A 25,084-nucleotide genomic window follows, 5' to 3' on the forward strand; every position below is an offset into this window, starting at 1 on the left:
AAAAGTCGGTCAATCACGTGATCTCACTCTATTGTTGATCTGGACGGGAACGATTCAAAGCTTTGCCAACAGGTAAATTTCGGCGAGGACTTAAGCAGTTTTTGCAATCACCCACTCCTTATATTCTTGATAACTGCCCGGTATTTGATTATGAACAATGGAAGGTGACGTTCTAACCTTGAGATCACATGCTCAACTGCGCCTGCCAATCAGCATTCGAGCGCGGGGCAATAACGACCCCTCCAGAATGTCATGCGGGCGACTCGAGCAAGATATATCAATCAACCCATCACAATCCTTCGGCCGAACAGCTGTCACTGCTTGTATTCTCTTCGGTGTAAGCATGGCCCTACGGATGGGAGTCGGCGACGCGTTCACTCTATGCAAGAGCGCTGTTGATCTCTGCAGCCGAGCCATCCACGAAGAACATGAAGGGGCGCATACGATCGTTACTGAGATGAAGCAGGTGCGTGCTCATCTGAAGTGCCTGGAAGAGCAGATTGGAGACGAGAAGGTTTTTGCAAAAGCGAGGCCGGATATGTAAGTCTCCCTGGAATTCAAAGCCTCCTCATTGATGATTACCGGAGTACGGCTCGTCTAGGGAGAAATAGTAGCTGATAAGGGATTCTAGAGCACCAGTCATCAAGAAGTCTTTAGAACCCTTACATCGTGATCTCTCAGATCTTAAAGAAGCACTTCATGCGTGTTCTGGGACTCGCAAACCAAGCATTCATGTTGTAGACCAAGTCCGATATCTGGTCTTGTACAAGGCCAAACTTGATGGCTTCCGAGAGAAGCTACCTGCTCATCGTGCCAGTATTTCTGCAATGCAGGAACTTATTGATAGCCAGTCACCAAGAGAGAGGAGGGAGTCGATCGTGAAATTGGAAGGGATTGTGGAGGAGCAGGAGAAAGTTAGGGCGAGGGACGTCGAGTATGAGAAAGCGCAGAGGGAAGTTGTGAAAATGTTTGAGAAGAGGTCAGGCGTTCACTTGAGCGGAGACAGCGAGCAGTTGAATGTAGGAGAGATGTTGCAGCGACTGGAGAACGATTTAGTGGACAAGGGTATGGAAAGAAAAGAGGCCGAGCAGGCCCTATTCCCAATCACAAAAGCACTTTTGCGACAGCCACTTCCTCCCGCTATTGAGCGACGCTCGAGTGCACAGAAACCGGATTTCAAGCTGGATCTTTTTGACCTCAAAGAGGAATCGGGCTGTCTTGACAAACACAGGAGTGGTGCTACTTCGGTTGACTTCCGGGACAATGAACTGGTACCTCCTGACGACGTCGACGATGTGGAAGATGACGAGCCGACTACATATCGCTTAGAAGACATTTCTTCGCATGGAGGAGAAAACAAAATTAGCGCATCGCCCGTGGCATTCCTGGCTCGAAGACGACCGCTCCTGGACAATCAGATGAAGAGTTTGGATCTCATATTGCCACACACATGAAGTACATGCGACGAACATCATTCCACGCTGAGAATGCCCGACATATGCAAGCGCCATCACTAAGCCAGCTATGACCTCGTTTCTATCAAAGAGACAGATGTAAAGCAGGCACCCGGCCTGGTTGTCTCAATTCAAGGACCATACACTTGAACTCGAGATATTCTGTAGAGGTGCAGCAACCAGTGAACACCAATGTCTCACAAAGAAGCCATTGGAAGCCTGAATTGGTGAGTTCCGAGCTCGTGGCACTGATGGCGCAACAATTACCATGACATTTATTGACATACTACTGTACAGCAGTTATCGCTTAGAAGCTTTTCATCTGTAGCACTAAGCCATAAGAAGTGCGACGTCGGAATAGTTGTACATTCCCCGGGTCGTTAGTCACACTTGAGCCTCCTCCCGTCCGTCTGTCACGAATTAGTAGGGGCAATGCCGGATGCCGAAATTACAGTCTTCACTTCGGAGGCTCGCCTCGCTTCCGCTGACTCCTCGCTTACTGTGACAACACCATGTCGCCAGGGAAGGCGAGGCACGGGCCCATTAATGCAAACGGAACCTAAACCATCTTCCTCCTGTCAAAGAGATCTGCCGTGGTTCCGTTCCTACTGTAGCATGCAATTTCTAGCACCAGTATCTTTCCCCTCGATATTTTTGTTTTTTCTCGATTCCTCTTCCCCCTGGCACCTCGGAAAATTATGCAAGATTCCAACTGTCCAGTCAGACTTGCTATCCCTTCCACCCCCAAATGGCACATTTTGTTGATGCACTCAAAAAGTGGAGTGACAGTGGAGTATAAAATAGAAGCGAGCCTTAGCTAGCAAATCTGATAGCCAGCTTTCATAAATGCCGAAGATCTGGTCCACTTCTGAGGCTTCTTCTGGTTACTCAGGTCCACTCTCAAGTACGCTAAAAAGTGTGCCATTTGGGGGTGGAAGGGATACCCATTCGTCATCACATATGCTACATGATCTACAGCATCTACTGCACATTCAATCCCTCTTATAGGTTCTTGATTTCGCTGATATAGCTACTTATGGATGATGTACACAATCCGATACTGTTTCAATCTAACAAGGCGTCACGGACCACAATGAAACGGTCGGTAACCCCCGCGTTATGCATATGTATTGAAGCAAGCGATACTCGCGAATCTTAATTCATGCAACGCAAATCATGTGGATCATTCTGGACTTTCTGCTCACAAAGGTGCGTTCATCCGCAAGCAACCTTGAAATCCAAAATGCCTCTTGCGAGTTACGATACATTTTTGCGGATAATACTTTCACATATTCATAACTCATGAGGCTGGTCACCGTCAACGCTCTTCATGGCTGGTCCTTTTGAACAATCTCTGGAAGAAGTTCATATTTTGTTTGATTCGATTTTCCTTCCTTCCGAAAATACAATCGATAATTCTGATCAACATGCTCAATCATCATCGACGTCCGGTTCACCGATTTCGCGGACGATTAAATCCGAGGATGCACTCATCACAAGACCACCAAGTCTGTTGGAACTTCGACAAAATAATGCCCAAGATTGTCAGAACCTGATTATTGCATCTGTGGATCGAGCAACTGTTGAGATCTCGAGAACAATAATCGCGTTAAACGCCACATTCTCACAGCAACTTCAGCAAGCATCGATATCTGCTTCAAATGGAATCAAATCTGCACAGGATTCAGCTTCGTCATCCATTGGAGTTGTCGTCTCAAGCGCCGACATAGCAACTTCATCTGCTTCGTTTATGCTCACCATTGCCAATCGACAAGTCGTCAGTGCTACGTCGGCGTTGGCAGATGTCAGTCTGTCTTCTAGTAGCGATGTTGCTATTTTAAGCTCAAGCTTGGGTCAGCTACAAGCCAGTTTGAGTTCAATGCAGGTATATACACAAACGAAATCATCTCATGTGTTTCGTGAGGCTCATGTAAATAGGCTTCTGCGTCTGCTGCGATTGCTGCTGCCCAAGCAGCAATCGCTTCCGCAACAGGGTCAGCAGCTGCACAGGCATCTTCTCTTCTCGCTTCCGCAAATGCAAGACTATCTCCCACTGCGACTCAGACGGTCGTTGGAGCAGTAAGTTCGCTTGAAAGCCCTTGACGCCCGCATTCGACTGACAGCGCCTAGGGACAGACAGTTCAACCTTTACCTTCATTCCCAGTACCAACAAACATCTCTCTTACACCTGGCCAGATAGCCGGTATTATCGTCGGTGCCGTTGCAGCTTCAGTACTACTAAGTCTGGCAGCATACTTCGCAATAGTACGTCTGAAGAGAAGGAAGCATGACAGCTACATGGACGAGAAATATGATGCAAGGAGTCCGAAGGAAGTGCATTCACGTTCAAGCTCCGCACCACGTACTGGGAATACAATGACGCTCAAGTTCAACCCTCCAAAATCATCAGATGTTCCTCCTCCCACCAAATCAGCACTGCGAAATGATGCGAGGAGCTCGGTGGGAAGTCCACCGGTGCCTCAGATTTCGCCTCTCCAATTTCAGGGCCCACCCGCCAGAAACTCTAGTTCAAGTACAAATATTACCGTATGGAATCAACAGCAACCTCCTGTAGCTGCTACAGAATGGCCCGTACCATCCTCATCAAAACCCGGGAATGAGTCAGGTTCTTTCGATCTACCAGCTCCGGAGGCCTCGGGAGCACTAGCAGCGCCCGATCGATTGGGGAAAAGAGGCTACAGATCGGGTGGAGAACCTAGTGAGGAACACGGTTCGCTCAATCCATTCTCAGATCCTCGTGAGTCTAAGAGAGAAGAGCTTGATGACCCTTTTGAGGACGTATCGAGCCTCTACTCAATTCCAGATGCGCAGGCATATAACTTCAGATTGTCCACAAATTCTACCGCGCAGATAGCTGAAGAAGCTGGCAATCCGTTCAATGATCCAGCGACCACCTATATCGACCCGTCTTGGGACAAATATAGATTCTCCGATGCTCAGATTTTCACGAAACCTGAAACACCCCAAATAGAGGAATCGAAACCAAGAATGAATACATTGGCCCAGTATCAGTATGAAGACGAGCCTGTCAAGACCACAATTTCTGAACCAGAACCCGCTGCTAATCCCTCAATCCTCCAACTGCAAACAGCATTCGTGGAAAAACCGTCTTCTAGGATGGAACAAAGACTCCAAGCTCCGGAACTGACACCCACTAAACCCTCATTTCAAGATACCAACTATGTCACACCCAATCAACCAGAATTCCTAAAGAATTACATTCCGCCCACGCCGGAGTCAGAAAAGATACCTTCCCCTCCACCACGAAGACGTCCCTCTCTAGGAAGCATTCGGCCGCTACGGAAAATGCTTCCACCTAGACAGAAGACCGTTTCTCCACCACGGCAAGTGAACTTCAACAGAGGCGAAGGAAGCAACCGTTTCCCGCCAAAATTACCACAAGGTGCCCAATCAAGGGAACCTTTCCCTCCGATACTGAAATCAGTGACAACTGAGATAACAGTATCTGATCAGTCGTCTCGGCCATCATCAAAAGAGTTGAGAGAAGCTGCCCTTTCGCCTCTTCGACGCAATCCTGTTTTGGCTCAGGTCGAAGCAGAGCTTGCAATTGCCACGAAAGACGTCGAGTCAGAAATACCAATAATGTTGGAAAAGGCGCAGGAATCGAAGCAGCAGCAGAAATCATCCAGTCGCTCTCTGCTTTTGGATGGTGAGAGATTTTCTACTGCTGCCCGAGACGGAGAAGGGGTCGAAGAAGCAGAAAACAATGACCGTGAGTATCGTGGAAGGTCAATGATACGGACTTCAGACATCATCGAAGCTCGTCTCTCGATAAAATCACAGAACCAGGAAAATCGCAAGTCATTGCCAACAACAGAGGCTCGGATCAATTCCACAGTCCAGAAGTCCCAGCCGATCATATCTTCCAAGTCGCCAAGCGACAAGATCAAGAATACGCAAATCGGCATAGGGGAATCACCACTTCGCCGGAACCCTGTCGATATGTCCTCCATCCCAAGGATTCCCATGCATCGAAGAACGAAGACACTACCGCCTCCTCGCCAGCATATCCGCCGCGAACACGCCGCGAAACGGAGATCACGATCCCTCTCCCCGATCAGACTCGTCAACAAATTCCTCCAACTCGAACGGTCACCAATCCCATCTCCGAAATCGCCTTTCCGAGTTAATCCAAGCAACCTAAAGAGCACAAAACGGAGATCACGATCTCTCTCTCCACCACGACAACCAAATCCATCTCTTAAATCTTTACCACACTCAATCTCACGAGAAAACTCACCTCTTCGACGAAACCCAACACGTACTTACTCCCCAATGGTCTCCGGCACCGTCGCCGTCGATTCTACACCTACATCAACTTCTGCACGAGTCCCAAAAGCCGCGAGAAACGGTCTTTTTGCACAGAGTCTGTCAAAGTTCCAGAATCTGGCGTCGCAGAATCCGCAGGATGCGATTATTGCTTCAACGGAGGTTACGCAGAGGGCGATTGCGGGGATTTATATTCCTGGGAGTTTGAGAGAGCAAGCTGTTAGAACTGTGAGTAAGAGTCGGGAGGGGAGGCTGAGGGATGGTGGGAAGGATGAATGATGATTGACTTATGGACCTGTGAGAATACGAGGGAGTTGATGGTAATGCATGATGATAATGCGGTAGCTAAGCGAACAGGTTACAGAGTAATACCAAATGCTATTTTAACGACAGATTAAATATAATATTGAGAAGATATGCTGATGAAGCCTGGTTATCTGCATCAATCATAACTTCCTTCCATATTATTCCCGAAAAGCTAGAGCCCCATGCCCGTAACAACAACCTCTCAATTCTCCAAACTCTATCTTTCCCAGAATCCTAATTATGCATACCATCCAAGGCGGCAAAACCAATATACATGGCACAAGGCACATCCGTTTCATTGCTTGGTGCATTACGATGGCAAAATCATTATCCGAGACCAAATTCCTGGGCAAGATTGGCGGCGGTTTAGGAAGTTTGAGCCCCTCCCCTGTGGATGGGTGGATGTGGCTTCCGCGTGAGGGGTCTCGGCGCCTGGGGTTGATTGGATTGCTGATCGGTCGGGTTTGAGCTTGATTTCTTTTGCGAGAGGCGGTGCCACCCATCTGTGCATGTGAGTGGTAGAGGGCTCGGCTGGCTTTGCTGGATTTTGAAGTGAAGAATGGTGAGTGGTTAAAGGTTAGGGGTGTTGATCGTTATGAGGATAATCATGGAGAAATTGGTGTGAGGAAAGGGCACGAGTGGGATAGATATTTTGAATGTCACAATGACCTGAAGATCTGTGACAATTTGGGTCCGAAGATTTGCTGTGCAATATCACGTCGCTGAGTAGGATTGAGACTTTGTAGATGATTTTTGATGCCGATTTGGTATTCGCTCTATAGATTACACGCTGCTACTGTAACATATTATTGTGGCAAATATCTAGCATTTTACTGAGACTCAGGGCTCTACTGCCCGACCATGCATGGTCGGTCAAACAATCTTCTCAACTTGCTCAACCACTTCTCTATCATTCTTGACGCCCGATCGATCCATGTCATCCGCAATCCGTCTCTCATTGATAATGGCATCGGTCTTAGCTCTCTTTCCATGAGCCAATCCAGACATGTTGAACATGATATCCATGTTCTCGAGAGAAAGACCTCTGGTTTCGGGCATGAAGAGGATGACAAAGGTCATTCCCACCACAAGCGGAGCGCCGAAGAAAATGAATGTTCCGTACTTGATGTTGTTCATCATATATGGTGTCGAGTACACAATGATAAACTGTCCGAGCCATTGCGTGCAAGTGGTGAACACGAGGCAGACACTGCGAGTGCCGGTTGGGAAAACCTCAGCGCAGAAAATCCATGGGATTCCGTTCCATGACATGGCGTAGAAGATGGCGAAGAGGTAAATCATAACGATTGCAACGTACGCGCCAGCATCTTGCTTTGCGTTTCCGTCGAAAGAGCCAGAGATCTTGCTGAATCCAGCAAGGTAGAACATGGCAAACATCGCACCAACAGAACCAATAAGGAGGGACTTCCGGCGACCAAGTTTGTCAATGCCGAAGATCATGAATCCAAGGGTTGCGAAAGCCTTGACCAAACCGAAAACTCCAGTTGCCAAAAGTCCTACACTTGTACCCTTGAAGCCAATCGATCCAAAGATAATAGGCGAGTAATAGTTCAAGGCATTGATTCCGGAAAGGTTTTGCAGCATCATCAGGGACATGCCGATAGCAACACGGTTGCGAACTCCTGGGGAGAAGACAGCTCGTAGCTTCTTGAGAAACGATTCGTTGACGCCAGCATCAAATTCCAATTGTACTTGCTCCTTGACGGTGTCAATTTCCCATTGGAGGTAGGCATCGTCCTCAGGAAGCTGGCGAATATAAGTCAAGTTCTTGATAGCCTGCTCGTCACGTCCATTCTTTAACAGCCATCGAGGAGACTCTGGTTGGAAGAACATGGCAATGACAAGGAGCGTGCCTGGTACGAATTGGATGGCGAAGGGGATATGCCACTGCGAATCTGATGTGGGTGAAACATTCTGGTTGACTCCGTAGTTGACCCAAAATCCTACGACCAGGGAGAATTGTAACACGATTTCGAAAACTCCGATCAAACGTCCGCGGATCGCTGGAGGGGAACACTCAGAAATATATTGTGGGATGATCAAGGAAGAAGCTCCAACACCAAGGCCTACAAAGTAAATTAGTCAAGTCCATTTAGCAAATATAGCATGTGTGGTAAATGTATACCAGTGAAAGCGCGACCGGCATAGATCATGCCAATGTGTCCGCTTGAGGCCATTTGCAATATAACACCAATATTGAACACGCAACCGCAAATCATCAGAGGAATGCGTCGACCGAGTCTCCCAGACATCCAGTAACACAAAATGGCTCCAAAGAAGCACCCAGCTTGAAATGTACTGACGATGTTGGCACGAAGGGATGCAAGGGTATCTCCTGATGCTTCTGCCAAACCAAATCTTGCTTTAAATGAAGGAAGGGCCATGGCTCCACCCTGAATAACAGTCAGACTCATCATTTCATACTTCGATGGGAGAAGTCTACTTACGATGAAGGCCGAATCATAACCAAACATACTGGATCCCATTGATGCAGATAATGCGAGCGCATACACTCTCCAGTTGTAGACCGCTGCCGGTGCCTTGAAGGCAGAGCTATCGTTTGCTGAAAAGATCCCCATGATTTCTGATTTCAAAGAATGTATTTGGGTAGATAATTGAAGCTCAGAGATGCTTGAGATGAAGACTGAAAAATGTTTGAAGGATATCGAAGTATATATGGAGCAGGAGCTTGGCGCCCAGATTATGGTGGCTGGACTCACAAGATCACCTCTTAAGTTATGATCAGGAATGACCGAAAAACTTGGAGTACAAGTGAGAATCTGGAACGATGGCGGAAAGATTCTAATCCGGGGTACTGACACTTTTGAGTTTCATGTAGTAGCTCTGATGGGATACATCGTGCGGGGTTGTGGAGGCGCGGAGTAAGGTATTGCCCTTCGAGCTCCAGTGAGAGATACCAAGACACTGAACGCAGGCAGTCCGGGTCAGAATTTATCCCTAAAGACAGTATGAAGCTACGATTGTTCGAGGCCTCTTTTTAAATGGATGTAACAGGCTGGGTTCAATTGCCAAGTCGATCATGTTTTCGGCCGAAGCCTCAGTCGGACATAGCTCCATGGACCACGCCAAATCGAGACTTCGTGATCTTGGCAGTTTTGTTGTTCATTCCAGTAGCTCCCTCGTTCCGTGAAGCGAGATCCATCTGGATGGTTCAGACCCCCTGGATAAAGATCCATCCCTTCCGAGTTTATGGCTATCCAATATCTTTTCCCGATATTGACATATAAAAATGTGTTTGGGGGTTTCCCGATCACTAAGCCACCAAAGGCTGCTAAGCAACCTACTTTCATACGTTAAAAGCTCAGATCCAGCTTCCAGCACTACATCAGCCTAGAATTCCTTCGTGGCTTGTCACCAAGCCTAGAAACGATACTTTCATCTGAATTTGCACTTTCATGATAGTCTGAGTAGGTGGACGTGTTTCTGCTGGATCAGCTCAAATCCGATGTGCTCGTCCTGCGTGATAATAAGGACATCAAAAAGTACGCAGGTAAAGTAAGCTATTATTGATTTTGATGGAAGTGCTTACTAGCTGTCTGAGTATTAATCACTATTAGATATTTGAATCTGCAAACTGGTTAGGTACGGCTTGGAAACAACTGTATGGATTTGAATCATTTGTTTTTCATGGCGCACAATGCAACAATAGTTGGCATGCATATTTGGACAAGGAATTGCCTACCACTTGCTATTTGGCTACGAACACTGTGTCACTAGTTGAAAGAATATTGGTGACCAATCCTAAAAAAACGTCTTATCGATTCAGTTTATAGTTCTAACTACTTCTCACAACATCTTCCCAAGATGGTACATGCTAACCTCCAACTATCCGGCGTGGACCGCCCAGTTCTGTCAACTGTGAACCATCCTTTGCGTTCTAGAAACGAAGTCCAGCAGGAACAGCACGACCAAATTCCGCAGTCCATTGTCCAGGCCAACCCATCTCGAAGTTTCACCAAGGTCTAACCTTGGCTGGCTGACAGGATTGAAGGGAGGACTGTCGACCCACCCTTCCTAGACCTCGATTAATGTTGCTTCACCACTCATGGGCAATCCTTTGGATATTTCTCTCCCAACATTTTCTTCAAACAACGCAGCGCCAAAGCGCTCATATTTCAGACTGATGGGCAACTTCTTTACACGCTTTGCCACCTTCTGTCTTTAACTGCTGGCTCTTGTCCTTCGTTGCCTTGTCCTCTTTCCAAAAGGTCTCGTCCATGATCCCCAATTCGCGTCTTTGCAAGTTCTGCTTTCCTGTTCTTCGTCACTGCAGCTTGTCGTGTTCTTCGATCTGCCGCGATATCTTGCGAGGCCTGTTCGATCCAAGAACGGACATGTTCCGGGTCATGTTTATCGTCACCAGTATTTGCGAAATGTTTGAGGTTTTGGTTGACGGTACTTAAAACACTATTAGCGAGCCCAATATCATGGAGAGATATTGTTCTAAAATGACACTACCTAGTCCACATGATATCACCATCAAGACCCCAACATTACCAAGACCTAATCCAGACCAACTATACAAGAACAAACTCTCCCAATCTAGCATGCTTATTGTAAAACTTATTTGTGGTCCCAACCATCCAAGTTCCCGCCCTCCGGAAAAATTGCTCCCTAGCAAACCCATCAACCTTCACCACGGACTGCAGCACCAAGCCTGTATACACCTTCCCACCTTCCACACCTGCTTCTCCTCTCTCACCTAAGCGAAAGCATACGAAAGGCTGTTTCATTAGTTGTCTTGGATCGTCATCGAAATACACGACGCCTTTCTCGATATTTGGCTTCGAAGACCCTCCAAGACGGAAAATAGACCGTCCAAACATGGCGTAGCATTTCGGTTCCAGAGGATTGCTCGCTGTTGAATATGGAGGAAAACAATCACTTTCCGAGATCGTAATATCAACCGCCACACCTCTGACACTCAACTCCGAATTCACCACCGCCCCAAAGTTCCCCTCTTCGCCACTCAGTCCCAAAACTTCAAGCGCATAATTCCTCAACAGCCCCTTCTGATACAAAGCAGACTGGGCCGCCAAAGGAGTTTTATGCTTCAGCATCCCATTCCTATCATACTCCGCAAAGCTGAACACACCCATCTGATGCATATTGACAGGGCCACCACTCCCATCGCGATACCCGCCTACATCAAAACTCTCCACCCCAGGATACATAACCGGTCCATCAATGGCCGCCCAAGACCAAGTAGGCAGTGACGGATCTGCTCTCGGAACAGGCCACTGCCCACCCGCAACCGCATTCGGATTCGGCAGCGACCTATCCCTCACCCACGACGCACCCCTCGCAAAATCACACAGCCATATCCCAGCCACATACTCATCCCTAATAATCGCCGAAATAATCCTCGCAATACCATAAATAGCCGGCAACCTATCTTTCCTAAACGTCAGATTCCGCCTCGTATACTCCTGCACTGCACGACACCATAATTTCGTTGCCAAAGGACGAGTATGGCTGAGTGGCATGAAGGACCGTACACCGAGCTCCATTAGTACCAAGAAGCGGTCTGGATCTGCGCCGTGGGGCCGACGAGATGAGTGGAGGGCTTGGACGTTGATCATGGAGGGGTGGTCTTCTGATGCGATGGCTGTGCGGCATTCCCAGAAGATGCGGTGTTTGGTGAAGTGGAGGGTGCGGCGGGAGAGTTCGCGTTCTTGGAAACACCAGCCGCGGGTGCTGAGGGGGCCGCGGTGGGAATTGCTCCATTCCGTGGACCAGGGGTGGATCGTGATGGTTTGTTTGTTGAGGGTGAGGTGGCAGGGTTGGAGTTGCTGTGAGGTGCTGTCTCGTGGGATGATGCAACCGCCTTCGCCGGATGATGAGGAGGATGCGGCGATTGTGCAGGTTGCCATGGAGTATGTTTTGTTCATGGCTGTTCCTTCACGCTCGAAATCCTTGGGATCGTCTTGCAAAATGCATAATGAGTCGATCCAGAGGTGTCTAATGCCCTTCCCTCGGATGTTCAACTTTCTCGTGATCTCAATAGCATCTTGAAAAGTCTTTGACAGACTTTCCCACTTGATACCTCGTTGCAACTCCCCCAGATTCGCCTTCGTAGCTTTCAGCATACCACCAGTATTCGGCCCCCAACAGTGGCTTAACACGGCATACCCAGGTCGAAGTTGTTGGTTTTGATTTGCCGTCACGACAAGCTTGATATCGACACCTTCCTCTTCAGGTCGTACATCAATGAGCCTTGCAGGAAGGGTGAGATCAGACACCAGATTCATGGTGCAGTCGTTATGTTGTTTAGTACAAACATCCAACCATTGACTGATCAGTTCAAAGTTTGACGCATCATCAGCTGCTCGCTGCAGTTCTCGTTTAGTGACGACGTCTTTCCCAGACTTTGCGATCTCGCTGTTTCCCAGTTCAAATCTCAGATGAGAGACTTTCGTGCTGCCGATCCAGACACCAATCACTTTCGTATGGTCTGGATCTGAGTCGAGAGCGTGATATTCGATGTCACCTTTTCGCTTGCAAAGAGCTTGTAGCTTCATGATATTTCCATTTAAAGTGCTGGGCATGGGACTTTCCCCTTCAATCGCATCCACTAGGAGTACACATATTCTGCAGCCTTGAGATGCAGTACTTTTCAGTGCTGTGAGAACGCCATCTGGAGTTGAGATGTCATGAGCGTATTGCCCAAGCTGGAAGAGCCTCACGGGGATGGCACTACAGCGAGAGCATAGAGTTGAGTCCATACTGCATGGGTTGTGAATTTCCGGATTTCCGAGTTTGAAGACGACCCCGGAAGATCTTGTTGGCGGTGTGGAAAGGAGTTTAATGAATTCCAAAATGCGGAAAGGATATCTTACACTACATTGAGGCATGAGATACTGCTCATTTTTCAGCTCTTGCGATGCGAATAGAAGGATTCCCCGCGTCTGCCTAATCAAGCGGACAACCTTGCTCGTGGCTTGCTGCCCCTGCAAAGGATGCTCGCTTAGCGGAGATGGGTGTAACGATGAACCGCTCACCTTGAACGAGGATGAAGTGTTATTTCAGCGCTCAGATTTCACAATTCTATGTCAAATCATTATTCAAGTCCAGGACAGGGTTCACAAGGTACATCAGATCCAAAAAGTGAGCCCATTGTTTACTTTCGCGTAGAGCCCCTGAATCATGCTCTGATAGATAAGCGAGTGTAGCCGGGAGGGCGCGCGAAACATCGCACTAAATACGTCAGGTCGTTGACGATCGACCTGTCTGATCCATAACTTCCTGTTTGGATTAAATATCATCAACACATCCTAACAAATTTGAGTCAAGCATTTTGGAAACCAACTTTCGACCTTGTCTAAAGCGAACATCTACATCCAACCGTGAGCAATCATGACAGACGTCATCCCCGAAGCAGCAAAATATCATCTCTCTCAGCGTGGAGCGGAGAACTTCACGGCGGGGAATCATTGGGCTCCAATTGAGAGGGCTTTGGCGAATGTATGGGATAAAGAGAAGAATCCCAATGGGATGTAAGTCAACACAGTCAGATCATCTGCATCAAGATCAAGAAGTCTGACAACAATCTGTCGACGCAGTATCAATCTCGGCCTCGCAGAAAACTCACTCATGCACTCCGAAATGGGTGCCTACCTCGAGAAAAACGTATTCCCCTACCGTCTTCCAAACTCATAAACTACCATCTTCAGACATTTGCTCATAGTATAATCTCACCAGTTCCAAGTCCTTCCCTCCAAGCACCTAACCTACGGCCTCGGCCCCCACGGCTCCCTCCGCCTCCGCACCGCCCTCTCCTCCCTCCTAACCACCCACTTCCACTCCCTCTCCCCCACCCCCATCCCACCCACCCAAATCCTCCCTTACTCCAGCATCTCCGCCCTAACCGACGCTCTAACATGGAGTCTCTGTAACGAAGGGGAAGGGATACTGATTCCTAGACCGCTGTATACGGGATTCCGCGTGGATATCCCGCAGAGGAGTAGGGGTGTTATTGTGCCTGTTTCGTTTGCTGGGCTTGGAAGGGTTGGAGGAGATGGGAAGGCAGAGGGAGGGGGATGTGGAGGGTTGGATGATGTTTTTGATCCTGAAATCAACGAACTGGCTTTCGAGCGCGCTTGGAAAGAATGTGAAAGATCAGGTACTAAAGTCTGCGCCGTTCTCATCACCAATCCACATAATCCCCTTGGGAAATGCTACCCAGCAGCTACTTTGAAAGCTATTGCGGCATTCTGCGGGAAACAAGGACTACATTTGATTTGCGACGAGATCTATGCATTGTCTGTATTTGAGAATGAGGAGGATCCGGAAATTGAGAAGGAGAAGTTCACGTCTATTCTGGCTGTGGATTTGGAGGGTTTGATTGCGGAGGAGATGGTCCATGTTATGTATGGGCCTTCGAAAGACTTTTGTGCGAATGGGTTGAGGTTGGGGGCTTTGTGGTCGAGGAATGAGGGGGTGCTTGGGGCGGTGGCGAGTTTGGCGTGAGTATTCGTATTCCTATTCCTGTTCTTGTTCCTATTCCTCGCTTTGATCTTCGACTGTCATCTCTTATCTTAAACTCGTCACGGTACTGTAAAGTGGAAGTTGATGCTGATAGGATGATATAGAGTATTTTCTTGGTCACCTTACATCCTGCAAGACCTCTGGGCTTCACTCCTCGAGGACACAGAGTACTTGAACTGGTTCATCTCAACCAACCAGCATCGTCTCGCCGAAAACCACGGCCTCGCTAGATCATTCCTCTCTTCTCACAATATTGAGTATTTCCGTGGATCGAATGCTGGTGTATTCATTTGGATTGATCTTAGAGAGTACTTCTCTCCCAAAAGCGACGGACATGAAAGAGGTGTGGATGAGAAGGAGAAGCGAGCGATGGAAATGGGATTTGTGAAGAGGTGTGAGGAGAAGGGGTTGTTTGTGGGGTATGGAAGTAATTTCTTTAGTGAGAAGGTGGGTTGGTTTAGGCTTACTTTTACGGTTGGGAAGGAGGCTTTGATCCAGGGGTTAGAGAGGTTGGTTGGTGTTTTGAGAGAGGGAAGTTGGAGGGTTTGAGAGAGGATGAAGTTTAAAATAGTAAAATGATGTTACTTCTGGAAATAAATGGGCTCGGTTCAATATATGTGATGAAATTGAGTACTGACAAAAATGATAATGAGAGGCTTTGGAATCAGGGAAAGCTGACATCATACAAATATATAATATGTTTATCTCAGGTTCCAATACTACGCGGAACATACACGGCTGAAATGTCAGAAAAGCGCTGATGTGCTGTTCATCAAAAGTAACATCTCGCTAAGAACCAAAGGAACGAGTATTCATATTCTTCAGAGCCCCCTTTCTGGGGAAAAGTCCTCCTCCTCCACGCCCAAAAATGCCCTGAAGCAGTAGGTAAATTGTGATAACACAACTTGAGATTGCTCAGGGGACATCATAAACTTCCATGTAGATGGTTCAGAACAGCGAGGAGAGGGGACCAGAATTGTGATCACACAGCGAAGAGCTTGGCTGAGCGACTTCGCATCCGATTTGTAGACATCTCGCCACATGCTTCCCCGAGATCGCATCTGAAGAACAGAGAGGAAGAACTCGAAATCAGGAGGTCACCTTCCTCACTGGCAAAGCACCTCATTCAACAGCTTTTCCCAAATTCTTTTTGAACTCGACCAGCTAGGCAAAGGACATTCAATACGTTTATCTGAAAGTCGTCACGTTCACTCCCATTCATATCGTCTTTCACCAAAGAACCCAAGAACTGTTTATTCGGTTCACAAGTCCATCCCAAGGAAATGGGCTTCAGATTTTCCACCAATAGGACAGCGAATGTAGTTCCTCCGCCTCGCTTCTGGTGGGGTTCATGCCCCGCGGTGGTTGAAGAGCAAACTAGAACAGCCTGAAGGAGCTGCTTTCCAGTAACGATTCGAAGAGCATCTCGAAATTAAAGTGAATTGAATTACAAGATGATCTTAGGGTCAATTGGACATTGGACCTGGAGGTGCCAGATGAAGTAATAGCCCGAAGAAACGGAGGCAGTTCTGTGCAGTCAAAACAGAAGGGTAACTTAAAGCACCAGCAAACACCCCACCTCTAGCTCCCAAGCCTTCCCAAGTTCCCAGCAGCCCCAGAATCAACTGGCCCAGCCCCCATACAGTACTGTTGGTATAATACTTGGCGCCGGAAGATTGCAGCAGTGCTACGACGATGCGACCCCTCTATTTCCCCGTCAGAGGCCGGCGGCTTCTCAACATAGGTATTTCATCACATCATATGAATAGACGGGATGCCCACTTGATTACTTTCCCTATCTCTTCTCTAAACCACACACCAATCTTTCCCTTCTCCCAATTGCTCATCATTGAAGCAGCAAAACCAAGCCAAACAAACCAATTCCACCACACCATTCAATTGAGCAGAGCTTCCAGCTCACCCCACCAAACACCATGGCAGCTCCAGAGACCAAGCCGCTGGACGTCCTAATGGTCGGAACAGGCGAATACACGACCGGCTTTGTAGGCGGTGGTGCGTCTGGCTCAGACAAGAAAGTCGGTGTTGTGGGCCTAACAATGTTTGATTTGAGACGTAGAGGGAAAGTAGGGAAATTGTCGATGGTTGGGACATCTGGGGGGAAATACCCCGCTATTCGTCTGTTCCCCTTGATTCAACTCCCCAAATTCCCTTCTTGACTGGAAGAGGACATACATCAATTACAAGTACAATTCAAAGAGAACGAAAAACAGAAAGAGTAGAACCTAATACTAACTGTACCCACCAGGCGAACACCTCACCAAAAACATCACCAACTTCTACAACGGCCTCGACACCTCCTTCGACTCCTACCCAGCCAACGACCAAACCGACCCCCTCGCCTACAAAACCGCCATCGACGCCCTCTCCCCCGGCTCCGCAATCACGATCTTCACCCCGGACACAACCCACTACCCCATCGCACTCTACGCCATCGAGCGCAAGATCCACGTACTGATCACCAAACCCGCCGTCAAAACCCTCGAGCACCACCAAGCGCTCCTCGCCGCCGCGAAGAAACACGGCGTCTTCGTCTACATCGAGCACCACAAGCGGTACGACCCCGCGTACGCGGACGCGCGCTTCAAGGCCCAGAGTCTAGGCGACTTCAACTATTTCTACTCGTACATGAGCCAGCCGAAATCCCAACTCGAGACCTTCAAAGCCTGGGCGGGCGTCGATTCAGATATCTCGTACTACCTCAACAGCCACCACATCGACATCTGCGAGTCGATGGTTCAGCAGCGGGGGTACACGCCCATCAAGGTCTCCGCCTCGGCCTCAAAGGGTGTAGCTACAGGACTTGGCTGTGATCCCGCGACGGAAGATACGATTTCGCTGCTGGTGCATTGGGTGCTGAGATCTGATCCTGGTAAGCGCGCGACGGCTGTGTATACGGCTAGCTGGACGGCGCCGCAGAAGGCGGGGGTGCATTCGAATCAGTATTTCCACTATATGGGTGCGAATGGGGAGATTCGTATTGATCAGGCCAAGCGCGGGTATGATGTTGCGGATGATAAAGTGGGACAGCTGATGTGGTATAATCCGTTCTATATGCGGTATGCGCCTGATGAGGAGGGGAACTTTGCGGGACAAGGGGGGTATGGGTATGTGAGTTTTGAGAAGTTTGTCGATGGGTGTGTGAAGGTTAATAGGGATGGGGTGGGGGCCGTGGAGGAGTTGGATAGGAGGGGGTTGCCGACTTTGAGGAATACGGTGGCGACGACGGCGATTTTGGAGGCGGGGAGGAGGGCGTTGGATGAGGGACGGGAGGTCGGGATTGAGGAGAAGGATGGGGTTTGGAAATTGGTTTAGGAGGTTTAGGGGGTTGACTGGATAAATAATGAAGTTTTGTTTTTGTCGACTTTTGATATCATTATTCCATGCTACTTCCTAACAAGTAATGAGAGGAGAGCTCAAGCTATCAAACTTGACGACCATACGAAAGTCCAAAGACTGAACAGAAAGAGAACATCTCACAAAACTGCCCTAAAGCAAGGTATCATCCACCTCTTCCCATTTCCCCATCCCCCTCTCTAAGGTACTTACAACCCAGCCTTCGCCTCCCCACCCTTCGCAATCTCCTCCAAAATCGCCTTCTCCAACGACTCCGGCTTCGTGGTACTCGCCCACCTCCCCTTAACCTTCCCATCCTTGCCCACAAGCCACTTCTCGAAATTCCACTTGACCCTCTTCATACCCAACAACCCGGGCTTCTCCTCCTTCAACCACTCAAACAGCGGGTTCGCCTTATCGCCATTGACGTCCGTCTTGCCCATGATGGGGAACGAGACGCCGTAGTTCAGCTGGCAGAACTCTTGGATCGTGTCGTCGGATCCGGGCTCTTGCGAGCCGAATTGGTTGCAGGGGAAGCCGAGGATGATGAATGAGTCGGGGTGTGTGGCGTTGATGGATTTGTAGATCTTTTCGAGACCTTCGTACTGTGGTGTGAAGCCGCATTTGGAGGCCGTGTTGACGATTAGGACGACTTTGTTGGAGTAGGTGGAGAGGGGGACGGGACTGCCTTTTTCTGTTGGGGAGGGGAGGGTGGTTAGCTTGTTGTGTTTGGCTTGGTGGAGGTATGTAGAGAGTGTATTGAGGTGGGAGTAATGGATTCCATGGATGTTGAGGTGGATTTGAATCGTATGATGCGATGCCACGGAATGGCGGGGTAGGTTTCTCCTCCACATCATAACAATCAAGACAGAAGGACTTACTATCAAGAGGCTTGAAATCATAGAAGCTAGTAGCGGAAGCCATATTTCTTGTTTGTGTATGGAAGAGCGATTGCCTTCCAATTGTTCTCTGCTGTTTACTGTTGTTGATTGTCGGTGTGGTTGAAGCTCGAGTCTTAAGAGCCGGGGGAGAAGCAAAAAATGCAGTTCTAGCGGCGGGAGCGAGTCGTGTTGACGTCGTTAATGGCTTGGATAGTGTCGTCGTTCGCAAAAACACGGATTGAACGCGCATCGAGGTCTTTAAATAGTGATGGTAGTGGAATGTTGTTGGATGGGCTGTTGCCGTGAGGACTGCTGGGACTGGGTTTGTAAATGGTTCATGGTGATGATGAAGCAGGCAGTTCTAGTTCTAGATCTGTGACGCTGCCTCGGCACGACGTCGTCCCGGCGGGGAGGCAGGTGGGATTGTTAGCAGGGCAAAGAGAGAGGGGGCTGGGGGACAGAGGGGGACAGAGGGGGACAGAGGGGGACAGGGATGATACAACGGAGATTCGGTTTCCGTTTCTTCGGATTGCGAGAGAGTGAGGAAGCTTCGGCCAATGACATGTGAATGGAGAAGCTCTTATCGATAAGAGCTCCAATTACAACTATGTGATTGGCTTCAAAAGGCTGTCTGGGCTGTCACCCAATTCACCCCAGCAATTATGACGACGATGTGTCGCATGTTTCGTTCTTTGTTCTCTGTTCGCGTGGTGGCGCGAGGTATGTAGACTTTATTTGTACGAAAGGTACCTTGACCTACTCCAGAAATAGACTTTCATACATTGCATTCCACGAAAGATATCACGGTCCATCCATTCCATCATGGCCACCGAATCATTAGAGAGAAACATCGTAATCGTAGGTACGTACTCCTTGACTTCTCCCCTCTTCCTCTTCCCATCATTTTAAAAGAAGGCAAATTAACAAACCCGCAGGAGGAGGCATAATCGGCTGCACAACCGCCTACTTTCTCACGCGCCACCCCTCCTTCAACCCCACCAAATACACCATCACCATTCTCGAAGCCCAATCCATCGCCTCTGGCGCCTCAGGACAAGCAGGCGGTCTGCTAGCACTCTGGGCATACCCCTCCAGCATCGTCCCTCTATCCTACAAACTCCATGCCGAACTGGCAAAGGAACACGACGGCGCGAAGAGATGGGGATATAGGACTCTACACTGCGGGTCGTTGAGTGCGAAGGGAAAGGATTACAGTGGCGAGACCAACAGCAACACAAACACAAACACAGCTGGAAACAAAGATGGACCAGGAGCTGCAGAAGAATGGCAAAAACTCCCCAAAACAAACAACAAGGGGGTTTCCAAGAACGGCGTCCCCTCCTCCCTCGACTGGTTCGACCCAGACTGTATAAAAGCCTACTCCGAGATGGGCACCCCCTCCACAACAGCCCAAGTCCACCCCTACCAATTCACCACCTCCATGGCCTCCCTCGCCGTCTCCTCCGGCGCGAAAATAATCCTCGGTTCGGCAACCTCAATCGACTACGCTGGTCCTTCAGGCGTGAAATCCGTAACGTATGAAGACAAAGAGACGAAGGATATACACACGTTACCTGCTACGGATGTTGTATTGGCGGCGGGACCGTGGACGAGTCAGGTTTTTCCTGAGGCGCCGATTGAGGCTGTGAGGGCGCATAGTGTGGTTGTGGAGGCGGATGTGAGTCCCTATGCGGTGTTTAGTGAGATTAGTTTGCCGAAGACATTTGGAGGTGATGCGGATGCGGAAGGGAAGAAGAGACATGGGAGTGTGGTGTCGCCAGAGATGTATGCTAGACCTGATGGCACGGTTTATGCTTGTGGTATGTCCGATTTCTCTCTTTCTCCCCCTTCCTACGCCATCTCTACTAAAAGGAAATACATATATGCAAATACTAACCTTCGTTTTCCCCTAGGCGAAGCCGACACACTCGCACCCCTCCCCCCCTCCACCGCCCTCGTGCAGTGCTCCCCCTCCCACATAACCTCCCTCATCTCCTACATATCATCCATCTCCCCCGCTCTCCGCCACGGCAAGATCCTCGCCGAGCAAGCATGCTACCTCCCGTCTGTAACCGGCCCAGGAACCAGCGGTCCACTGATAGGCGAGACGGGGATTAGGGGGTTGTATATGGCGACGGGGCATACGTGTTGGGGCATACAGAATAGTTGTGCGACGGGGAAGTTGATGAGTGAGTTTTTGTTCGAGGGCGGGGCGAAGAGTGCGAGGGTAGAGGCGTTGGATCCGAGGAGGTTTTTGTGAGGGGGTTCTTGGGAAGGCAGGCGAGTGAGTAGATGTGAAGGCGAGAGACTGGGTGGGTGGAGCGAGCAACTGAATGGAATTGGCTATGCATATGAGAAATGTGCTCAGATAAAGAGAGTACTGGCTCCTTCACCTTGGCATCGGATAGGTACTTGTGGAGGATCAAGGATCGGTCACATAGACACGTCGAACACTGACCATAATCAGTACCTATCTAGATGTACAAAACTCCTATGTAAATAATAACCAACCAAATCCAATCCAATCCAACCCAACATTCCCCATTTCCCATCCAAAATCCACATCCTCAAAACTCGTTCGCTCGCTCGCTCGCTTAGGTACCATAACCGACCCCCCCCCCCCCCCCCCCCCCCACCCTTCTTTGATTGAGCTCCTCCAGTTTAGCGAAAAATAAACATACCAGGATACCAGGATATCATCGCGACAAGGGAAGTTCGTTTTGAAGGCAGAAAAAAAATACTTTTGTCTAATTCTCGTATGACTATCTATGCATTTAATTCAGGCCTTTGAGTTTGAGTTTTCGCTTGGATTCCATCTGACGTTTTGGGAGTAAGAGTCAGGAGAGTAATGATAACGGTTGGTAATCCATGAAGCGTGGAAGTCTGACAGCTCATCACTCTCGACATGTGCCGAACGCTCTGCTCTCGGAACAAATTGAGACGACATCCTAAGCGAACGAGGTCAACAACCTTTCCATCTATCGTCACCACCAGATCGCTGCACTGCATTCCTCCCACACCTTCCAGTAGCACATCACCCATCTCCCTTCTCCCCTCTCCCCGCATCTTCAATTTAAGTCGGTCCTTCATCTCCCCTCACACCCTCCCATCAGCAAGAACCAACTCCACCACCGGCCCAACCAACTCCTCGTCAGCGGTACCCAGCAACCTCCTAACCCTAACATTAATGCCCAAACCCTCCTCCTCAACCGCATTCCAGATCTTCTCTTTAATATCAAACTCAATCTGATAATCCAGTAACATCTTCTCGATCCGATCCTTCTGATCGATTTTGCCGAGCTGTGGATCAGGTCCGAGTTTAATTTCAATTGGTCCTGGTCCAGGGATAGAAATCAACATACTGGGAACAGAGGGGTAGGATTCGAATGAGATTTTGGAGTTAGTCGGCGAGGTACTGAGAGAGGGTGGTGAGGCTGTGAGTGCAAGGAAGCGGAACGTGCAAGGGCGGTCGATATCTGACTTCAGAATTCCAGTCTTCTGGTCAAACGTAACAATATACGTCCTCTCATCCTCAACAAGTTCAAACTTGCCATCCTTCCCAACCACAACCAGCACTTCAAACTCATCCGGCCTCAAGCACCCATTCGAAGGATTGACATCCAGCGGTACGATAGACCCTTCTCTCGCCAAAACCGGAATCTCGCCTAGCGTGCGATACATCTCGACTTCGCCCGCATCGTAGACCGTCCCAGTGAAGATATCAACACAGCGGTACGGCAACCAAGCTTTCACTTTCGCGAGATTGGTGCGTTTACTGCGCGGCTTCACAATCGGCGCCACGATCAGCTCCGAGAAGAAATACTGGTTCGGCACGCTATATGCGATATCCCGATCGGGGAAATCCCAATACATAGCCTGGATGAGCGGCTCAGCAGCGGAGTGGATATACGGCACCAGACGGTGGCGGTAGCGCATGAAGTCTGAGATTACTATTTCAGATTCTTTGCGGTAGAGCCAGGGTTCTTTTGAGGACCAGCGGTTGTTGGCAGAGTGGAGGCGCATGATGGGTGAGAAGACCCCGAATTGGATCCAGCGGGTGACGAGCTCGTCGTCGCGGCTGCCCATCATGTGTCCGCCTATGTCGTGGCTCCACCAGCCGTAGCCGATGTTGGAGGCTGTGGCTGTGAATTCGGGTTGGAATTCAAGAGATGCCCAGGTTGTGATGGTGTCGCCTGAGAATCCGACGGGGTATCGGTGGCTTCCTGGTCCGGCGTACCGTGAGAAGATGAGGGGTTCGCCTTTCTTTTCGGCGTCCACGAAGTGGAAGTGGTTCAACATCCAGAGGGGGTCGAGACCAGGTACTTTTGAATGCTCGCCTTGCTGCCAGTCGATCCACCAGAAGTCACATGCCACATCCTCAATGTTGCGGTGCAGAATTCGGAGGTAGCCTTCCATGAACTTGGGATTGGTAGGGTCGAATAAAATGGGGTTCTTGTGCGTTGTATCGTGACGGAGAAAAGCTGCCATCTCCTCGTACCCATCTTCGTGGTAGTGGATTCCTGCATGGGGGTGATCGTTCAAGGTAATCTTGAGCTTTCGATCATGGAGATCCTTCCCAAATTTCTTCGGGTCAGGGAAGAGCTTCTGATCCCAGGTATATCCCGTCCATCCAGCATGAGGAACGGCATCATCCCCCACCATATGCCAATCCATATCCACGACAGCAACCGAAAGCGGAACATCCATCTTCTTGAATTTATCCATCAAAGCGACATACTCCTCCTGAGAATACGCATAATACCTACTCCACCAATTCCCCAACGCATACCTCGGCACAGCAGGCTGCTGCCCACTCACCTGATACAGCGCCTGTACTGCCCCGCGATAATCATGCCCATAAGCAAAAACATACCCATCGACCCTATCCCCCGCCGGCCGTCCAGCCACAAACCCCTGCCCATCAAATAACATCGACTTACTGTCATCAATCTCCGCATACCCAAATCTAGAAATCACACCCTCGCCCATATCGCACCGCCCATCAACCTCATCCAGCGTCCTCGCCGTACCACCCAGGTTCTCTCTCTGCCTTCCACTTCCGAAGCGCCATTGCGCGCCCCAGAGCGTGATCTTGGCGCTGAAACTGGCCATGAGACCGCTGGAGCTGAAGCGCTTCTTGTCATAGCTGAGGTGGAAGTGCTCGGTGATGATTTCCAGCTCATCTTCTTGGTCGACAGTCCGAAATTTGGGGACGGGTAGTTCGCGGTTGATGGCGAAGGTTGATGCGCGGTCCTCGAAGATGCCGTCTTCTGCCCATTCGTACCGGAAGAGCCGGTCGGTGAGGATTGTGAAGCGGTAGTTGGATCCTGGGGTGGTGTTAGATATGTTTTCGTTTATTGTTTTGAAGAACGTGACACGAAGTATGATGTTGTTGAGGATAACATGTGATGTTGAGATTGATGCCAAAAATCGAAGCCATCACCAGCTTCACGAGCTCTACTCTGAGATTCGAATTGACATACCTTGAACAATAGATTTAGGATTCGCCAACGGCTTGCTGGGAAAGAGGTAGTCCTTCATATTGTCGAAATTCGAGCTGCTGTAGCTCCTTGCTCCTCCAATTCGTGCCGTCACTTTCACTCTCAACGCTAAACTTGGAATGAGACTTGTCCCGGTATTCCCTTGAACAGAACAAAACTGCAGACAATTCCTCAATGATTTCAAGTTGGAAATCCTCAAATATCTCGAAGAAACCTCACGACATCTCATACCCTTAAAAACGAGCAGGCTTTTATGAGGGAGAAGAAAAGGGGGCAGGAAGATGAGCTAGGAAGCTAGCTCTCTAGGTACAGTATCGTATGGTAGTGCATCGTAGCACAGCTTTCCCAACCAAACACTCCTTTTGAGGAAGAGATGCATTGCACTTGCTGTTGCTGCTCTAACTGCGCTGCATAGAGGGGTAGCTTCCTGAAATGACGTCACAAGCGCAGCTGGGCGAAAGTTACGGTCAGTGCTGTTTCAGCGAGAATTATTGCGAGTGAGGGGGGCGTGGTTCATGGGGAGATCTGTTTATAGATTGTGCCGTGCTTGGTGATGTCCCGCCTGGCTGTAATGAGTGAGTGAGACGAAGTTGCGGTGTGGTCGGTACTTACTTGCTCCTTGGGATGCTGGGGAGAGAAAGGGGACAAAACAGGTAGGCGGGGTCTGGTAGAACGTTACTGTACCGCATGTTCTAACGGAAAGATCACTTTCAGATAACTTCAAATCGGATGTCATTTCCTAGGATAG

At 49.2% G+C, this 25,084-nt stretch overlaps 9 protein-coding genes across 9 annotated transcripts; 5 read left to right on the forward strand and 4 right to left on the reverse strand.

The window, feature by feature from the left end:
* Positions 1-247: 247 nt before the first annotated feature.
* ONS95_013406 (uncharacterized protein) lies at positions 248-1,454 on the forward strand (the record flags this gene model as incomplete). The annotated part of the gene is made up of 2 exons (XM_058507052.1): positions 248-540; positions 632-1,454. The coding sequence occupies 2 exons, from the start codon at positions 248-250 to the stop codon at positions 1,452-1,454; spliced, it is 1,116 nt and encodes a 371-aa protein (XP_058357783.1).
* A 1,330-nt stretch (positions 1,455-2,784) lies between these two features.
* On the forward strand, positions 2,785-6,044 carry ONS95_013407 (uncharacterized protein; the record flags this gene model as incomplete). The annotated part of the gene is made up of 3 exons (XM_058507053.1): positions 2,785-3,339; positions 3,393-3,533; positions 3,585-6,044. 3 exons carry the CDS (start codon positions 2,785-2,787, stop codon positions 6,042-6,044), a joined length of 3,156 nt encoding a protein of 1,051 aa, XP_058357784.1.
* Positions 6,045-6,817: 773 nt separating this feature from the next.
* ONS95_013408 (uncharacterized protein) lies at positions 6,818-9,047 on the reverse strand. Its single transcript, XM_058507054.1, has 3 exons — positions 8,540-9,047; positions 8,218-8,485; positions 6,818-8,158 (listed from the first exon to the last, which is right to left on the reverse strand). Exons 1-3 carry the CDS (start codon positions 8,669-8,671, stop codon positions 6,945-6,947), a joined length of 1,614 nt encoding a protein of 537 aa, XP_058357785.1. The 5' UTR covers positions 8,672-9,047; the 3' UTR covers positions 6,818-6,944.
* Positions 9,048-9,856: 809 nt separating this feature from the next.
* On the reverse strand, positions 9,857-12,990 carry ONS95_013409 (uncharacterized protein). The gene is made up of 2 exons (XM_058507055.1): positions 10,572-12,990; positions 9,857-10,511 (listed from the first exon to the last, which is right to left on the reverse strand). The coding sequence occupies exon 1, from the start codon at positions 12,965-12,967 to the stop codon at positions 10,631-10,633; it is 2,337 nt and encodes a 778-aa protein (XP_058357786.1). The 5' UTR covers positions 12,968-12,990; the 3' UTR covers positions 9,857-10,511; positions 10,572-10,630.
* A 261-nt stretch (positions 12,991-13,251) lies between these two features.
* Positions 13,252-15,255, forward strand: ONS95_013410 (uncharacterized protein). The gene is made up of 4 exons (XM_058507056.1): positions 13,252-13,609; positions 13,676-13,742; positions 13,815-14,578; positions 14,705-15,255. The coding sequence occupies exons 1-4, from the start codon at positions 13,470-13,472 to the stop codon at positions 15,147-15,149; spliced, it is 1,416 nt and encodes a 471-aa protein (XP_058357787.1). The 5' UTR covers positions 13,252-13,469; the 3' UTR covers positions 15,150-15,255.
* A 676-nt stretch (positions 15,256-15,931) lies between these two features.
* On the forward strand, positions 15,932-17,966 carry ONS95_013411 (uncharacterized protein). Its single transcript, XM_058507057.1, has 3 exons — positions 15,932-16,344; positions 16,459-16,736; positions 16,867-17,966. Exons 2-3 carry the CDS (start codon positions 16,535-16,537, stop codon positions 17,931-17,933), a joined length of 1,269 nt encoding a protein of 422 aa, XP_058357788.1. The 5' UTR covers positions 15,932-16,344; positions 16,459-16,534; the 3' UTR covers positions 17,934-17,966.
* Positions 17,967-18,163: 197 nt separating this feature from the next.
* On the reverse strand, positions 18,164-18,878 carry ONS95_013412 (uncharacterized protein; the record flags this gene model as incomplete). Its single annotated transcript, XM_058507058.1, has 2 exons — positions 18,164-18,648; positions 18,836-18,878. 2 exons carry the CDS (start codon positions 18,876-18,878, stop codon positions 18,164-18,166), a joined length of 528 nt encoding a protein of 175 aa, XP_058357789.1.
* Positions 18,879-19,657: 779 nt separating this feature from the next.
* On the forward strand, positions 19,658-21,095 carry ONS95_013413 (uncharacterized protein; the record flags this gene model as incomplete). The annotated part of the gene is made up of 3 exons (XM_058507059.1): positions 19,658-19,697; positions 19,771-20,655; positions 20,749-21,095. The coding sequence occupies 3 exons, from the start codon at positions 19,658-19,660 to the stop codon at positions 21,093-21,095; spliced, it is 1,272 nt and encodes a 423-aa protein (XP_058357790.1).
* Positions 21,096-21,931: 836 nt separating this feature from the next.
* On the reverse strand, positions 21,932-24,376 carry ONS95_013414 (uncharacterized protein; the record flags this gene model as incomplete). The annotated part of the gene is made up of 2 exons (XM_058507060.1): positions 21,932-24,162; positions 24,319-24,376. The coding sequence occupies 2 exons, from the start codon at positions 24,374-24,376 to the stop codon at positions 21,932-21,934; spliced, it is 2,289 nt and encodes a 762-aa protein (XP_058357791.1).
* Between the last annotated feature and the right edge of the window lie 708 nt (positions 24,377-25,084).

The sequence above is a fragment of the Cadophora gregata genome, assembly GCF_030347475.1.
Source record: "Cadophora gregata isolate MNR1 chromosome Unknown scaffold_7, whole genome shotgun sequence".
Taxonomy (NCBI): Eukaryota; Fungi; Ascomycota; class Leotiomycetes; order Helotiales; family Ploettnerulaceae; genus Cadophora; species Cadophora gregata.